The sequence below is a fragment of the Sinocyclocheilus grahami genome, unplaced genomic scaffold (genome assembly GCF_001515645.1).
Source record: "Sinocyclocheilus grahami isolate Dianchi unplaced genomic scaffold, SAMN03320097.WGS_v1.1 scaffold1570.1, whole genome shotgun sequence".
Lineage (NCBI taxonomy): Eukaryota > Metazoa > Chordata > Actinopteri > Cypriniformes > Cyprinidae > Sinocyclocheilus > Sinocyclocheilus grahami.
In genome coordinates, this window is record NW_015506749.1 from 41,653 (window position 1) to 59,288 (window position 17,636).

The 17,636-nt window shown below is 37.1% G+C and overlaps 1 protein-coding gene across 1 annotated transcript in view; it reads right to left on the reverse strand.

Annotated features, from left to right (window-relative positions):
- The window catches only part of LOC107571245 (short transient receptor potential channel 3-like), a 56,701-nt gene that overhangs the window by 36,843 nt on the left and 2,222 nt on the right, over positions 1 to 17,636 (reverse strand). The window contains exons 2-6 of the mRNA XM_016257562.1: positions 10,422 to 11,187; positions 7,259 to 7,309; positions 7,098 to 7,185; positions 4,901 to 4,914; positions 1,290 to 1,475 (exon numbers count right to left, since the gene is read on the reverse strand). Coding sequence (XP_016113048.1) covers positions 1,290 to 1,475; positions 4,901 to 4,914; positions 7,098 to 7,185; positions 7,259 to 7,309; positions 10,422 to 11,187 — 1,105 coding nt within the window. The remainder of the gene's footprint in view (positions 1 to 1,289; positions 1,476 to 4,900; positions 4,915 to 7,097; positions 7,186 to 7,258; positions 7,310 to 10,421; positions 11,188 to 17,636) is intronic.

Genomic DNA, 17,636 nt, shown 5'->3' on the forward strand with positions numbered 1-17,636 from the left:
TATTGATAATCAGTATTGTTTTCTTGTTTTCCTGTAAAATAAATAATCTAAAACCTAATTTTTTATGCACTGATAAACTTACTGCAGCAGAATAAATACAAAAATAACTAAAAATACACTACTGGTCAAAAGTTTGGAATTTTGGACTTATATAATGTGAAATTTCATTACAATTTTAAATAATATATATCATTTCCATTAGAATAATTTTCTATTTTAATATATTTTTAATTTATTCCTGTGATGCTAATGCTGAATTTTCAGCAGTCATTACTCCAGTTTTCAGAGTCACATGATCCTTCAGAAATCATTCTAATATGCTGATTTGCCGCTCATTAATTATTCATTATTATTAGTACTTAATTATTAGTAATAGTTCTTATAGTTATGTCAAACAGTTTTTGCTGCTTCATATTTTTGAGTAAATCATGATACATTTTTCAAGATTGCTTGATGAATAGAAAGTTAAAAAGAATAGCATTTATTTGAAATAGTCTATATTTACCATTTATTTGAAATTGTTTCGTAACATTATGGATGGCTTTACTATCACGTTTGATCAATTTATTGGCTGAATAAAGTGTTAATTTATTTTTTCCAATTAAAAATTATAATAATATTTACTGTAGTTACTGTATTTTTGATTAAATAAATACCTTGGTGAGTACTTTTTTCAAAAACAAAAAAATATCTTAAAGGTGCTGTATGTAAGTTTTTGACTCTACTAAAGCGTAAAAATACCATAATGTGTTTGCAAATATGTAAGAAACATGCTAAGTTAACATACTTGTTTATCTGAAAAACAATGCTACAGTCAGTTATTCTCCTTTGAAAATGCACGTTCCGTGTCGGAATGTCTGTCTGTCTCTGTTTTGGTCTGTGTAACCCACCCACTGCCAGTTTACCCAACTGTATTTCGGCACCCCAGGTTGCCAGTTCGCGGAAAACACAGCGTATTTCATTTCAGTCATGGAAGCTGTCAAGGAAGGTGTGCTCCTTCCTGTTGGTGTCGTCAATCTGGCAACCTGCGTGTGCGTCAAGTCTGAGGAGGAGGGGCCAGGCGAAAAAAACCCTCTCCAATATTTGGAATTTGGATTGCAATACATAGTTCAACCACTCAACCACTCAATCCTACATACAGCACCTTTATTTCTTCCAAACTTTTGACTTGTAGTGTAAATACAATATAAATTATTAATCATCATTTTTTTTTTCCTGTAAAAAAACGTCTAAACACCCTTGAAAGTGCAATGTAATCTCTGCATTGGCATCATTAGATGGACACTTGCCTTCTTAACCTCGTATTTAATGGCCAGTTTGACTCGACTGAGCAGGCAGCGATGATGCTGGCCTTCCTCGAGTTCAGCGGATATATCTCCATTCAAGATGGCCACCACCTCCTCCGTGTCCCTGCACAGATCCAAAACGCCAACCACAAAGTCTTTACACTGCATAGACAACTTCCTGTAGTCATTCTGTAGAGAAGGAGAGAAAGAGCAGAGAAGGTTGGTTTAAACACTGTAAAACAAAAGCTCACAGTCCAAAGGGGTCTTTCAGGTGAAAAGGTTGTCAGGCTTGAACAACCACTGCAACATCTGACTCAAGGGCATCAGACGGAGATGGAGTATTTGTCAGAATCTATCAGACTCCAAACACAACACCGATCAGACCTAATAGTTCTCATGGAAGAAGAATGAATGACATTTTCTGGTGTAGTTTGTCTAGGAGATTCTGCCAAGATTTGCCAATTTTTCAAAGGGGAGTTTGTGATTGTATTGACTGTGATATTTATGGAAGCATGCACTACAATTATTTTTGGTTTTGGCTAAAGCAATGTTCTGTTATGTTCCTAAACAGTAACTTAGTCTTTCAGGTCACTGACTGCTCTCCTGTTTGATATCAAAGCATTATTGACATTACAGAACAAACACTTTCAGCTGGTGAGCAGCAAAACGTTGTGACCCCAAAAATATTTGGACATTTAAAAATGTATTAAAGTCATATCAAATCAAGTATCTGGATCTACATGTGTTAAATGCAGTAGGATCTTTTCTCTTCAGTAATGTCAATATTTTCTTCTTCATGTTTGAAGTGTCAGTGTGTTCAGCTCGTGTTTTGGTATTTTATATATATATATTTTTGGTTATACTTTCATGTAGATCACACAGATGTCCAATCTAAGGAATCACTGGTAGAGAATGACATTAACCATCAAAATGATCCACTAACCAAAAGCAAACACTTGATTTTAACACTTAAAGCTGCAGTCTGTATGTTTTGCCTCTTTGTCGCCATCTCTGTTTGAAAATCTGGAATTGCAGCTGTGTGTGGAATTATCTAGTTTGCGTGGGTTGTGAGTCGGCGCGGCTCCAGCGCGGATGAATCTAATGTTCTGAAGAGTATGTGTGGCAGTCAGTCACCGCACCGGTATGGACATTTACTGTACTTCACAATCACAGATTCTAGCCTACGTCTTGGAATTTTGAACCAAATAAGAATTTTCACCATATATTGTCATCTGAACAAGTAAGTAACAAGTCTGCCATGTTTGTTCTGACCAACTGAGGAAAAAGCATTAACATAAATCTCGCTACCAAAGGTGACTAAATCTAAAGATCGGTTAGCTCATATCACATCAAACTGTTCAAATTATTATTATTGTTATACTTTATTTTCAAATGATTAATGTTAACAACATCAGCATTGGTGACTATGAGTATAGTGTGTATTAGAGTGTAGATTTCAATTTCTGCACAGTCTAATCTAATTGTCATAATCTTCATATTAAGAAATTCTATAGAAATAAGAAATTATTTTAACTCAAAAAGCAAATTATGCTCCCCTCGAACTGGTTTTCTTTAAAATACAAATCTTTGTAATCCCAGGCTATCTGTTATCAGAAGCACATTTATAACTGGAATATAATTTAATTTCATTCACATGTGTTTCATAAACACATAATCCTTTCTGGATTACAATCCGCCATCAAAATTATCCATTTAATTATTCTGGCTGCTGTGAGAAAAGGCTATAAACAATTGGTCACCTGCAGGATCCTCACATGTGATAGCCTAGTAGCCGGGACAGCTTCTTTATGTTTACAGACGTGACGTAATGACGCAGTGCCATGCTCGAATTTCCCGCGAAAACCTACCCGTACAAAACATTATTATAAGCTAACCATTGTGAATCGGGCTAAAGTAAGGTGATAGTTTTGAACACTGGCTGGTTATGTACTTGCTCAAATATTGATTTCGGATCATTTTTAACCAAAAAGTTACGGACTGCAGCTTTAAATAAACAGTTTACCCAAAAATGGAAATTTGCTGAATATCATTTACTCATCAGTTCATCCAAGGTGTAGATCAGTTTGTTTCTTCATGGGAACAGATTTGGAGAAATTTTGCGTTTCATCACTTGTTCATCAATGGATCCTCTGCAGTGAATGGGTGCTGTCAGAATGAGAGTCCAAACAGCTGATTAAAACATCAGAATAATCCACAAGCAATCCACATGACTACAGTCCATCAGTTAATGTCTTGTGAAGTGAAAAGTTATGTGTTTAAATACATGGTCAAGATGTTTTTTAACTACAATTGAGTCCTCTATCCATAATATTATTTTCTCCAGTGGAAAAAGTCCTCTCGTCTGAATCAGGAGAGAAATATGCACAGATAAGGCACAGTATACAAGCCAAAACCAAAAACATTTCTAAACAAATATTTTGGTGGATTTTGATATGAGATGGGCTTTTTCACTGGAGGAATCGTTACTATGGATTATGAACTCATATTTTGCCCAGAGGTAACAGTTAAAACACCTTAAAGGTGCAATAAGCGATTTTTCAAAAATGCTGTTTGGAAGTTACTTGGACTGACATAACAACAAACATCAATCAGCATTAGGGGCCATATGAGGTGGAGGAGAGAAAACAAGCAAGAGGGAGATTTGAAGAATATCACTGGAAATTCCGCTCCATACATGAGTAACACTAGTTTTAAGTGTAATTGATTGTCTGGAGCTGTGCTGTTGGCGACTAACAACAAACTCTTGTTTGTATTTACTAATGTGTACTGTATGCTCATTTTTTTGCTTCCTTGTCATTTGTTCATCATATGCGCTTTATTTTTTGTGAAGCATTATTTTGTTGAGCGTCTGCTATGATAAAGGTATCCACTTTTTAGGCATCCACTCTTGCATTCCGTGTGTAATGGAGGCCAGCTAGTGAGATTTGTGCAGGTAAACCCCTGAACTCAAGAGGTGTGCTGACGACTGCTAGAGAATGTGGTGTTTAGTGTCATTGTTAGTACCATTCATCTCGCATACCGGCGATCAGGATTCAAAACTGACTCGGAGCAGGGCGGTTAGGATGGTAGGGTGTTTTGGAGGCGGAGCAATGAAGAGAGGGGTGTGTTTGTTTAGGTTGATTTCAAATAACAACAATGTCCAGCAATGTTTTTGAAAAAAATTATGATAGATTTGTTTCTTACAAACACACAGCTTTTGACTGCACAAGATGTTAATTGATGGACTGGAGTCATGTGGATTACTTGTGGATTATTGTGATGTTTTTATCAGATATTTGGACTCTCATTCTGATGGCACCCATTCAAGAAACCATTGGTGAGCAAGTGATGCAATGGCAAATCTCTTCGATGAAGAAACAAACTCCACATATTGGTTGACCTGAGGGTGAGTACATTTTTCTGCAAATTTTCATTTTTGGGTAAACTATTTTTTTAGAGCCTAAAAACAACGTTTTGTAAAATGCTTGCTTGTAAAGTATATTTCTTTCCAAAAAACGACACTTGTTTGAAATTTTATATCTAATGATATTCAGACATTTTTATGTGTTACTTAGGTGTCCAAATAATTTTTAGGTCCACTTTAAATATTTTACATCATTAGAAAACTCTTTGGAACAGAAAAGAGTTTACATAATCATAAAATGGATCACAGCATAAAAGAACAGAAAATGGTAAGCTAAAGTCAACATAAAATCAAAACTCACCCTACTACTTCCATAACTGTCACGAATCCGGTCCATGAACTTTCCATTTCATTGACTCTCGCACTACACACTGTTGCACATCACCCCGGACTACATTTCCCATCATGCATTGCACTGATTGCACTCAGCACGAATTGCACACACCTGTTTTCACTGATTGCACCCAGCTGTTTCATATCACTCCCTCACTATTTAACACTCATAACACTGGGCTCGATGTAAAAGACATGGTGCATATTATTTCACACACAAAAAATTAACCTTTCATTAAAATTAATAAATTACATAGTCTCAGAAATTAATTTCCTTTTTAGCTAAAATAATTAAAAATCATCAAGGCTGTTCAACCAATGGTCACAATCAGTGTTTCAAGAGGGAAAACTCTGACGTGCAACAAGCAATTTTCAGTTTATAAATCAATTTTTATATACATAGTCCCACTCTATATTTTTCTCTTTAAATAACCAGTGTTAGGTAAAATGGGTTGTGAATATAATTTCATGTTGACTTTAATGCAGCTTTGAAGAGAAATTAAAAGGTTATTACACACTCAAAGCTCATTTAGTAAAAATTATTCAAGAACAGCATGTTTTGCAAGCGTAAAATGTAAACAAAGAAGTCATGGAGTCTTGACTCTTAACTATTTCCAATAGCAATGAACTGTGTTTTCCAGAACTCTAGAAGATAATCCTGGTTATTGATTCACTTGACATGACTAGCTGTTTCATGATAGTTGGGTTGTTTATGTGAAACATGATTATTGACTGACTTCTTTAATTTTTCTCTTTAAATAACCAGTGTTAGGTAAAATGGGTTGTGAATATAATTTCATGTTGACTTTAATGCAGCTTTGAAGAGAAATTAAAAGGTTATTACACACTCAAAGCTCATTTAGTAAAAATTATTCAAGAACAGCATGTTTTGCAAGCGTAAAATGTAAACAAAGAAGTCATGGAGTCTTGACTCTTAACTATTTCCAATAGCAATGAACTGTGTTTTCCAGAACTCTAGAAGATAATCCTGGTTATTGATTCACTTGACATGACTAGCTGTTTCATGATAGTTATTACTTGTATGTGAAACATGATTATTGACTGACTTCTTTATGACTGAATTATTAAACCATAAATCTTTTACCATGAGGAAAAGTCAACTTCACTTCACTTCACTGGTTAACCTCAGATACATTCGACTCATGATGCCAAATGGTTCTTTTTTTAAAGCATTATTGACAGTTTTGAATAAGCATAATCAAACAGTGTGCAGTCCACCACAGGGTTCACTTGATAGACATAAGGTAGATGTCATATCAGTGTGATCTCCCAGCATGCACTGCTGCTGAGGTTCTGTTTAAAACATTACATGGTGTGTGCTTTATTATTCTCTGTGGGAGAATATTATACCTTCTCACACCACCAGGATGACAACAAACCTCTTATTAGCATGAGAAAAGCAATATTACAGACAATATGTTACATGAGAATCAGACACCATGTCATGACGGCTTTTATTACATGCATGATGGGTGTACAATAGTTGCGTGTGACAATGTGACATTCATTTGCTCAATAAGAGAGAATGCAAAAGTATAGGCTACACCAAGAACGAAAGTAATATTAAGGTTAATCTCAAAAACATTTCCAGGTCATATTTGACTCCAAAATAAAAAAATATATGAAATATATAAAATATTAAATATATAACTAGAAATATATAAAATATTTTTAGATAGAAAGTGGAGTCTGATTTTAGGACCATTAACATTTGTATATATTAAAATGCAAATGCAAAAACGTTATGGTTATACAAAAATTTCACAATTTTCTTTATGCAATTTATATTCTTTTTAATTTTGTTTGAAATATGACAGGATTTGTGAGATTCACACATTTATGCATCATTATATATCTTATCAGTGGTTTTTTCTGCACCAGTGAACTTTGAATACATGAGTTCTGCATCTTAATAAAATACAACAAATGATTAATTCTGAAATAAAAGCTCTTGTACTGGTATAGAGCTTAAGAGAGAGCTCAGTTTATCTGAAGTGAATCTATGGCTCTGCTCCATATTGAACATGTCTCACGGTTATGCTGCTGCTGCAAGAACTGATAATGATTTAGCGATTCGATTGTCCAGACAGACAAGCAGACAGGCCAGCCTTGACATAAGAGCTGAATCAGCAAGCATGACAATTAGTTACTGTTAGTCTGAGTTAGTGAAAATTATGTAGTCAAACATATTTACCAGAAAGAAGCCATTGTGCTGCGATGTCTCTTTATTACGGTTCTTTTTATCCTGTTGACGGCGGCAGCACACACACACACACACACACACACACACACACAGGCAACAGAAGTTAAAAATGTTGTTAAAATGGAGATAAATGTTAGGATAAGTGATGCAAACATAAGATGAACTGATTCTGTGAAAGTCTTGGATGGAGAAGGAAATGTAAAATTTGACATACAACAAAATGTAGATAGCAACTGGCCGCGTTCACACTGCAGTGTTCATTTCGAATAAGACAAAATAAAATGACTCAGTTCAGTAAGGGAGTCAGCTGTGTTCTCAGTAACAGCTTTGAATGATTCAATCTGATTTAAATCACGAACATTTTGTGAATATTTTTTCTGATTCATCAAAACCAACTCACACACACACACACACACACACACACACACACACACAGGCAACAGAAGTTAAAAATGTTGTTAAAATGGAGATAAATGTTAGGATAAGTGATGCAAACATAAGATGAACTGATTCTGTGAAAGTCTTGGATGGAGAAGGAAATTTAAAATTTGACATACAACAAAATGTAGATAGCAACTGGCCGCGTTCACACTGCAGTGTTCATTTCGAATAAGACAAAATAAAATGACTCAGTTCAGTAAGGGAGTCAGCTGTGTTCTCAGTAACAGCTTTGAATGATTCAATCTGATTTAAATCACGAACATTTTGTGAATATTTTTTCTGATTCATCAAAACCAACTCATAAGAGTCGTTTGTTCACAAATCATACATCATGGTTCATGCTTTGTTCTGTGCTGTGTCTTAAAGATGTGATCAACTAATGAAACCTGATAAAATGATAAATTACGCAAAATAATTATTTATAGCAGTGTGAATTCGAAGTGACTCCTATATTATTTTTATTTGCAATGCACTAATAAAGATTACTTTGCTCTTACATTTAAAAGTAGTTGCAGTGTGTACATGGCCAATAAAAACTATTACGCAAAATGTTTAAAGGAAAATAAGTCTGTTGTAGTATCAAAACATTCACTAACACTTTTAAATTAAAAGCGTTTCAAGAAAAAAAAAAAAAAAAACACATGGCGCAAACATAAAAACACAATTACAGTTAAGTCTCACAAGTGAGTTTGAGATCAGTTTGTGAATCTTTTTGACTGACTCATCAAAACCAACTCATAATTTGAGTCATTTGTTCACAAATCGGACATCACGGTTCACGCTGTGTTTGTTGCTCCATCACTTTAAAGATGTGATTAACTAGTGCAATCTGTTAAAATGAATGACAAAACTTGCTTTTTAATGCCCACAGATTTTTTCCACTGTATTTTACATTGTTGCATCAAGTGTGATGGGGGGGTTCACTTAAAAGCTTAAAAGTAAAGGTAGCAAGGTTTTTTTGTGTGTGGGTGTTTTTTTGCTTTTGTTTTTATAATAAATAAAAAGAAAACAAGTAGATAGAATAGAAAAAAGAATAGGGAATGATAGTGTTAGAGGGTCATAAATTTAAATAAAAAGAAAACTAGTAAATAGGACAGAAAAAAGAATAGATAACGCTTGTGTTAGAAGGTCATTATTTATTCTTTAATAGAGAATGCTAGAGTTAAAGGCGCTTTTTCATTTTAAATAAAACTAGTTAGAATAGAAATAGAATAGAGAGTGCAAATGTTAGAGGGTCAAATTTTTTTAAATAAAAAAAACAAGCAGATAAAATTCGAATTAGCATTATAATAGAGAGTACTAGAGTTAGAGGGTCAAATGAAAGAGATGTGTTTTCAGCCGTTTCTTGAAAGTGATTAAGGACTCAGCTGCTTGGATTGAGTTGGGCAGGTCATTCCACCAGGAGGAAAAAAGAATAGGGAATGATAGTGTTAGAGGGTCATAAATTTAAATAAAAAGAAAACTAGTAAATAGGACAGAAAAAAGAATAGATAACGCTTGTGTTAGAAGGTCATTATTTATTCTTTAATAGAGAATGCTAGAGTTAAAGGCGCTTTTTCATTTTAAATAAAACTAGTTAGAATAGAAATAGAATAGAGAGTGCAAATGTTAGAGGGTCAAATTTTTTTTAATAAAAAAACAAGCAGATAAAATTCGAATTAGCATTATAATAGAGAGTGCTAGAGTTAGAGGGTCAAATGAAAGAGATGTGTTTTCAGCCGTTTCTTGAAAATGATTAAGGACTCAGCTGCTTGGATTGAGTTGGGCAGGTCATTCCACCAGGAGGGAACAGTTAATGTAGAAGTATGTGAAAGTTTTATCATAGGTAGAAGAATTCAACATTTTTCAATACAAGCATTTCAGTCAAATGTAATTCATGCAATATTTCAAACCTTTAACCATCTTGGGAAAATCAACCCATATCAACTGTTTAAAAATAGCTAAATTCTGTGGAAATAAATGCGGACTTGGCAACCCTGCATCCAAGAAGAGCTGCCGGAGTCAGATTTGACTGATCACAGGTCGAGAATAAGGAGAAATGACTGACAAGACCGTGCTGGAGTATTTGCTGTTCAACAGATCCTGAACTCATTGACAAATATCTGATCTTGCTCCCTTTACTCAGAGTGCGTGTGATCGCGAAAGTGAAAGTGAACAGCGCGAATGCTCATTCAGGGATTTAAATAATCCACATCCTGAGAGCGGCTCCCTTATGCGGCTAAATTATAGACAATATTAGAATGTTTAAAGGAGTGGACACGAAAATCTCGGAAGCGAAACACATGTTGTGGGAGCAGGCGGCAATGGTCATAGATTCAGCGGGAGCGAGATTAAGAAAACAGCCAAATCACAGACATTTTGAGCAATTAAGAAATCCTGGCTGGACGTATTTTTTTTAGGTCCATAAAGAGGACATGTCCGGGGAAAAGAGGACGTATGGTCACCCTAACTTATAAGAGTTCATGAATTTGATATCACAGTTCCTGCATGTTGGCCTAGCCTATTATTTATATATGCAGTGTAATAGCTAATTTAGTAGATTAATTCACTCATATTTAAAAGTGGTTGTGACTTCCAAAACTCTGCAGTGTGTATGTGGCCAATAAAGAAAAACGATTATGCAAATCAAATGAAAACATTCAAAACAAATAAAAAGCCATTACAGCAAAAACAAAAGTATGTTAATCCAGTCCCTCAGTGGCGGCCATCCTACCTTAAACTCTTTCTCGATGTTGGCGAGTTTGGTGAGCTCATTGCTCAGTTCCAGCGCGTTCAGTACCGGGTCTTCGCTGGACAGAGAGAGATATGCCGGACTGGCCAATCCGCGGTATGCATTTATCCTGGAGCGCGAGTGACTGAACGAGTCCTTCCTCTGCTTTTCCGTGCAGTCCGCGCATTTGCAGAAGTAGTCATGCGGCTGCTCGATCCTGGCGCCCTTCATCAGTAGCATATGCACGACCTCGTATTTCTGGCAGTGGGCAGCCAGGATGATAGGCGTGATATCGGGCGAGAACCGTGTGCCGTCCTCGTCGTAGGAGTAGAAGTCGTCGTCTTGCAGCTCGCAGGGGCTGCGGGTGAGTCGTTCGCCGCCCGCAAAGGAAGGATGTCCCAGCAGGGCTTCCACGATACGCACGTAACCTTTAGAAATCGCCAGCAGGAGTGCATCACCGACACGGGCCAGGTTGTCTCGCCGCAGGAGCAGCTCGGTGACCTCCAGGTGTTCGTTGCCGACGGCCAGCTGTAGCCCGTTCTGTCCCATGTAGTCGACACAGTTCACGTTGAGCGTGGGTGATTCTTCCAGCATCTTCCGGACCACCGGGATGTTACCGTACTCCGCCGCGTCCAGAAAGCGTTCTTCCTCCAGCGTGAGGCTGCTGCCACGGGCGTTGAACATGAACGCTGGTCCGCGAACCGCCTGTCGTCGGCCCTTTTCTCGCGGTAGGGTCATCCTGCGATGGGGGAAACTATCCGAAGATTTCCTGCAATTGAAAGAGAAGTAGGCTTTTTACCTTGTGAACATTAATCAAGCTCATTCAAGTGGAAGTGACTTTCTCTGCATGTGGCTGCTTGAATATATCTCACGCCTTTGACATAGCCAACAAGTTGACTTTCTCACTGAGAGCTGACAAGTGGTGTAGCTATCATCAGGGATGTGATCCCACTGGGACAGAAAGCAGAAGGTGATTCGGGCCAGACGGTCCTACTGAAGGCGAGATCGCCCTCTGGCTTTTAATAGCTTTTTAATGAAATGCAACAGATGCCACAATCACACAACAGGTGAGTGTCTTAATGGAGTGACGTCTGTGCTCAAATCGAGCTGACTCATGTTTAGCGAGCACTTGAGGTGAAGAGAATATACAATAGAAACAGTCAGTGAGCCTGAATGGAGTTCATTTCCCTCATTTGGATGGGTAATACTTTTAAGAATTTTAATAATATTGGGCCTTGTAGCTAGTTTACAAACTCCTGACATCTTCAGACATCATGGCATTGGCACTCATTCAAAAGATGCTCATATTAAAGTTACCACTATATTCCTCTCCACACACTCTACAATACAAAGAATCATACAAAAACATCAAAACATTTTGGGGAATTGACCGTTAGCAAAGAGCTTGATTGACAGGCGATCTGACCAGTCAGAACGCGGATATATGTGCCACCGCTGCTATCCGCCATCTTGCCCGACAGCTATGGCTGGTCTCCATAGAGATCCATGTTTAAAGGGGGTAAAAAAAGATTGACCGAATTGAAACTTTTTCAATGTAGCTAAACTTTAACCCGGAACTAATCAAGCCGTTTGTGCCAGGCTGGGGAGAAAGGTATTGTAATAATGTAAATTATGTGAAAAATAATGCGTTTTTCGAACCACCAAGCATGAGAGCATGTTCTAGTACACCCCCAAAACAAAATCAAGACTTTGTAAAGGAACATAATAGGACCCCTTTAAACTTGAAAAATGGTGTGTTCCGTGGTTTAAATAAAATACTTTCTAATGTTTATTCATATTCATTTCGTGCTTTACGTAAAAATGAAAAGACGATCGGTTCACGTGTTTGAACTGAGGCAATAGTGATCTGTCACGACACATTAAAGAGCCACAAAACGGTATTTATTATTTGAATTTCTTTAAAAATTACACAATTTAAAAGCTGAGAGTCCTGAGACCTTGTTTTATACCAGAAGTAACCTGCTCTGTCTTCTCTGTTGGTGTGTTGTCAGTTTCCTCTTTGCTCAGCGATGTATTTTTCACAGCGTGAGAACATGAAGTAGTGTGTAAGCAAAGCCAATAGAAGGCAAGCCTGCAACCATTAGCCGAAAAAGCGTAACAGCTTAAGCTAACGCTTCCGTGGGAAAGGAGACCAGAGGCCTTTTTTTTTTTTGAATGGATGTCAATGGAGAAGAGGCTTCACTACGCTCAATAAACAGCCTTTTAGAGGAAACAGCTTATCATTTAATGAATCGACAGCCTATCTGCTAAACTTCAACATGTTTTACACTAATGCCTAGTTCACACTACAGGATTTTAAGCCCGATTTAAACCCGATTTGCAAGCTCGCCGATAGGTCGGGCTGTGATCGGGGGAAATCAGCGGGTGATCGGCGCTCGGCAATCTTTATGTGTGAACAACACAACGATCCATCAAAGAGGCTCGGTGACGCGTCACCGACGGCAAACAAATATCTAGCATACCAAATATCTGGACCGGTCGGTTCCTGACATCCATTTTCAAATAAACAACTCCTGTTTCATGTGTTGTTTCGCGTCATTCCCGTTCCAATTCTCACGTGTGTTTTCGTGAGTCGTGACAAAACATGGTTTGTAGAGTTGTTGGGTGACAGAGTTGTTGTCAGCTTCTGTAGTGTGTAACCCCCGGTTGCGGATCATTTACATAGAGTCACGTAGTGTGACCACCTCAATGACTTAAAGACAGACAATCAAGCCATGTAGTCTGAACAGCACAGCGGTAAGCCGACGTTTAAAATAGTGTAGTGTGAACTTAGCATAAACTATACTTTTGGATTGAACTATTTTTAGAGTTTACCACGAAAATGTTTTATAAGAGAAGTCACTGACTTTTTGTGACAGGTGGAATTCAGCTTAAGGCACTTCTCATTCATTCCTATGGTATCTGTAAACGACAATTGAGTGTCGCACAACTCTGATTGAAATTCAATGACGTCAAGGCTGTAATGTGATTGGTTATTAAGGGACGTGATCCAAGTTAGCCATTACGCTTTCTCCAATAGTAAGTAATACAGACCCTCTCTTATAGTAAGACAATCTCTGGTGTGAGAGCGGCATTGTTTGTCGGGATGGCAATAGTAACTAAGGAGGGCGGGTCTTTGCGAACGGTCAGTTGGTTGAGAATTTGGCACTGGAACTTTGTCCTAATTGCAAAACTTATTCTGAGAGGATTTTCTCACTTTCTGACCAATGATTTTCCTGATTTTCCATTACTTTCTTTTTTTTAAACAGTCATTCGTGATTAGTGATTTTTTTTATTTTTATAATTTTATAGAAACTGCACTCACAGAGAGCAATTTCTGGTCAAATACTTGAGAGCAAAGCATAGCTGGAAAATGTTAATACAAATTTAACACATTCAAGATTATATATGAAAATATGAATTTAAAAAGGATATTTTACACATATTAGTATATTTTACACATTTATCTTAATTATAAATATCTTAATTTGTATTCCAAAGATGAACGAAGGTCTTACAGGGTTGGAATGACATGAGGGTGAGTAATTAATCAAAGAGTTGTAATTTTTGGGTGAACTATCCCTTTAAACTCCCTTGTATTAAAATCCACCAACACTGTTTACTGAGCGATATTCATGCTGTATTAAATTAAACAAACTGTTGACTGACACCCAAACTCATCTGCTTTAATACAATATAACCCTTAATGAAAAACAGTGTCAGCAAAAGTCATAAACACATGAAAATAGAATCAGAAATGAAAACCCACAGGCAAATTCAATTGTATTATTGTGTACTCTTATAAAAACAACTCATTCAAGACATCAAAGGACTTCAGCACAAACCTTATTTACTACATGCATTACCAGGTGATAATGTAGGGTGAGAGTAAATGAACACAGAATAAGTTTGTTTAATTTAAAGGCTGAATTTATAGTCTGAAGCGAGATGGACCCGGTCTCTACTGCAGGATTTACTTGAGCGGGGAAATTCATTTCCCACAGCCAAGGTCCCTGGAGCTTCAGACGCCCACATCACCAGAGGCCAGAAAGAAGGGGAAGCATTCAACTCGAAACTCTCCATGCAGACAATTCTACCATGCCAATTCAATAAACGCAAAGGGTAACACTTTACTTGAAGGGGTGTGCATAAGACTGACATGACACCTTCATAATCATGACATGACACATGTTATGAATATGAAGGAGGTTTTATGCATGTTTATAAGTGTCATTCGCTCAGTTATGTAATTTTTAATGCAAATATGACATTATTTGACCTAACCCTAACCTAACCCAACCCCTACCCTTACCTCTAACCATAGCCCATAACAAAGACATCTCAAACAATGTCATCTTTGCATTAAAAATTACATAACTGAGCGAATGACACTTAATGACAGTTGTCATAAACATGCATAAAACCTCCTTCATATTCATAACATGTGTCATGTCATGATTATGAAGGTGTCATGTCAGTCTTATGCACACCCTTTCAAGTAAAGTGTAACCTCATAAAGAGCTCGGCCTCCACTAAAACCCCTCGACTAGCAAACACATAACATGACTTGAATCTTGAAGGTATTAATTAATAAGTTTAAACTTCCTACTGCATATGTAGTAACCAAAAATGTGAAACTCTCTTATATTTTAGCTTTTACGAGATTTTACAGGATTTGCAAGATTTACATTACATTTTATTGATTTGACAGATGCTTTTATCCTGAATTAAACTTATTTATTTCACCTGTATTCTATGAGAATCAAACTCACCTGATTTACTTTTTTTACATGAGTTAAACTTTCTTTTTTTTTTTTACCAAATCAAATAATTATTATTTATTTTGTTATTTTAATGTTTAACAGTGGACATATCATGTGAAAAACCTTTTAATGAATTAGGGCAAGATTTAATAACAGATTGCGCCAGCGCAACCCGTCTTTTGGCATTAAAATACTACTGTCTAAAGACACGCAGTGAAGAATTAGCACTGAAAAGGCATGGACACAATTATTTTTGTGACTCACCTTATTGAATATGCATTTGTAGGAGCTTCCCTTTCAGATGCAAAATTTATGGGAGGAGAGTATTAAAATGAATCACGCAACACAATTTACTAACGTTTGCGCTCGTCAAATTACTGGAATAAATTGTGCCATTATTTAACGCCCAAAAAAGCATGTCTTCAAGGGTTAGTTCACCCAAAAATGAAAATTAGCCCATGTTTTACACCCTCAAGGCATCTTTGGTGTATATGACTTTCTTCTTTCAGACGAATCCAATCAGAATCCAATCAGAGTTATATTAAAAATTCTTCCAAGCTTTATAATGGCGTGGGCGGGTGTTTTTGTTCAACAGTCCAAAAGTAGTCAAATAAAGCGCATCTATCCATAATAAAACGTTCCTCACATGGCTCCAGGGGGTGAATAAAGTCCTCCTGTAGCAAATTGATGCAGTTTTGTAAAAAAAATATCCATATTTAAAATGATATAAACAGTTTTGTGTAACTTCCACTAACTGTCGTACGCGAAAGACTGCCTTTCCGGCGGATGCCGCTGGACATACGTGTAGCGCATGCGTGTGTGAGTCTCGCGAAAAACAATGTTTGTTTACAGGAGCAAAGGAAGCAAAGTTTCCTTACTTTACCACAGGAAAAGCAGTCTCCTTTTGGCTTATTGTAACGGGGCGACTGAGACGAGAGACATGCGGATCCATACGCATAGCTTTATTCAGAGACATGGTCAAATCACAGGCAAGGTCGAACATCAGCAAACAGGTATGGTACAGACGAGACACAAGAGTGATCCTAAAAAAGGCGTGGGTTGATCGACTGCGAACTTAATCCTGAGGGCGATGCGAACGGGGAATCCAGAAACAGAAGATAGTCCAGGTGAGGTGCAAACACGAACCGAAACAGCAGGCAAAGGGTAAATCCAAGACAAGCTATAAGCTACAGGGCAGGCAGATATCAGACAGAACGAGGTAAACCGGGCTAGAATCAAGACTCAGGTAAAACAGGTAATAAACAGGACAGACTAGACTTGAACTCAGGAAACACGGAATGGCTCTGTAAAGTCGCTATCGCTAGAAGAGTGATAAACGCAGACAATACTCAGCAATCTGAAAGAGGAAGTCCAAGGCTTATAAAGCGTGTCTCATTGGATGCAGCTGTGTGTGTGTAATCAGTGCAATGGATGATAGGAACTGTAGTCCAGAGTGACATGTAACAGTCTGTGTAGTGTGAGAGTCAATGTAATGGAAGAGCGATCTCTGGTGGCGAGCGACTGGAAGTCCATGGACAGGATTCGTGACACTTAAATTGAAATCCTCTGACCTTTTTGTTTACAAATCCTCATTTTGTGATTTTACTTCGTGACCGGCTTTTTGTTTTGCTCTCTCCTCCGCACTTCCACGTTCGTCACTAATCACCGGCGCTTACGTCCTACGTCATCCGCCAGAATGGTTCTGCATTCGACAGTTAGCGAGAAAGGTGTTTATATTGTTTTAACTAACCCTTTAAAGCAGACGGTAATTTGCGCTGCTCTTGGTAGATTGCACTGGTCATTATGGAAATGATCTGGCTGCATCTGTGTTCTTTAATGTACGCATTGTTAGTAAATCACCCACAGAATTTCCCCCTCCCATTTGCGCTTTTATGGAATTGTGCTCTAACGTTAATTTGCCCTGTTTAGCAAATCTGGCCCTTAGTTTTGTAAAGAAATTCATATTGTCAACAAAACTAATTTCAGCATTAATATAATTACGTTTTTCAAAATATAACCCAGCTACCAATTTTTGGGTTCCAAGGACATTCTGAGAACATTAGTTTATGGTTCCCTGAATGTTCCCAGAACATGCACTTTTTAAGGTTTGTATTTGGTTGGCCAGATATTTATAGAATTGGTTATTTCTTTATGGAAGGTTTACAGAACTTCAGGGGAATGTTTGGTGTTCTCAACAATTCTCAAAAAGGTATCAGTTGAAATGGTCAAATATTGGCTAATTCCCTAAGTCCTGTTTGATATATTATTCTCTAACTAATATCATATAGAATGAACTGTATTGAGGATTTTCATTCAATCGCAACTTTTAATTTCAAAGCAGAGCTCATACAAATGTTATGCTATTCTTTATGATAATGCTGGTGTAAAAGGTTAGCCGTGTTAAAAAATTAATTTGACCAAAGCAATCAGAAATTCCTTGTTAAGTCAAAACACA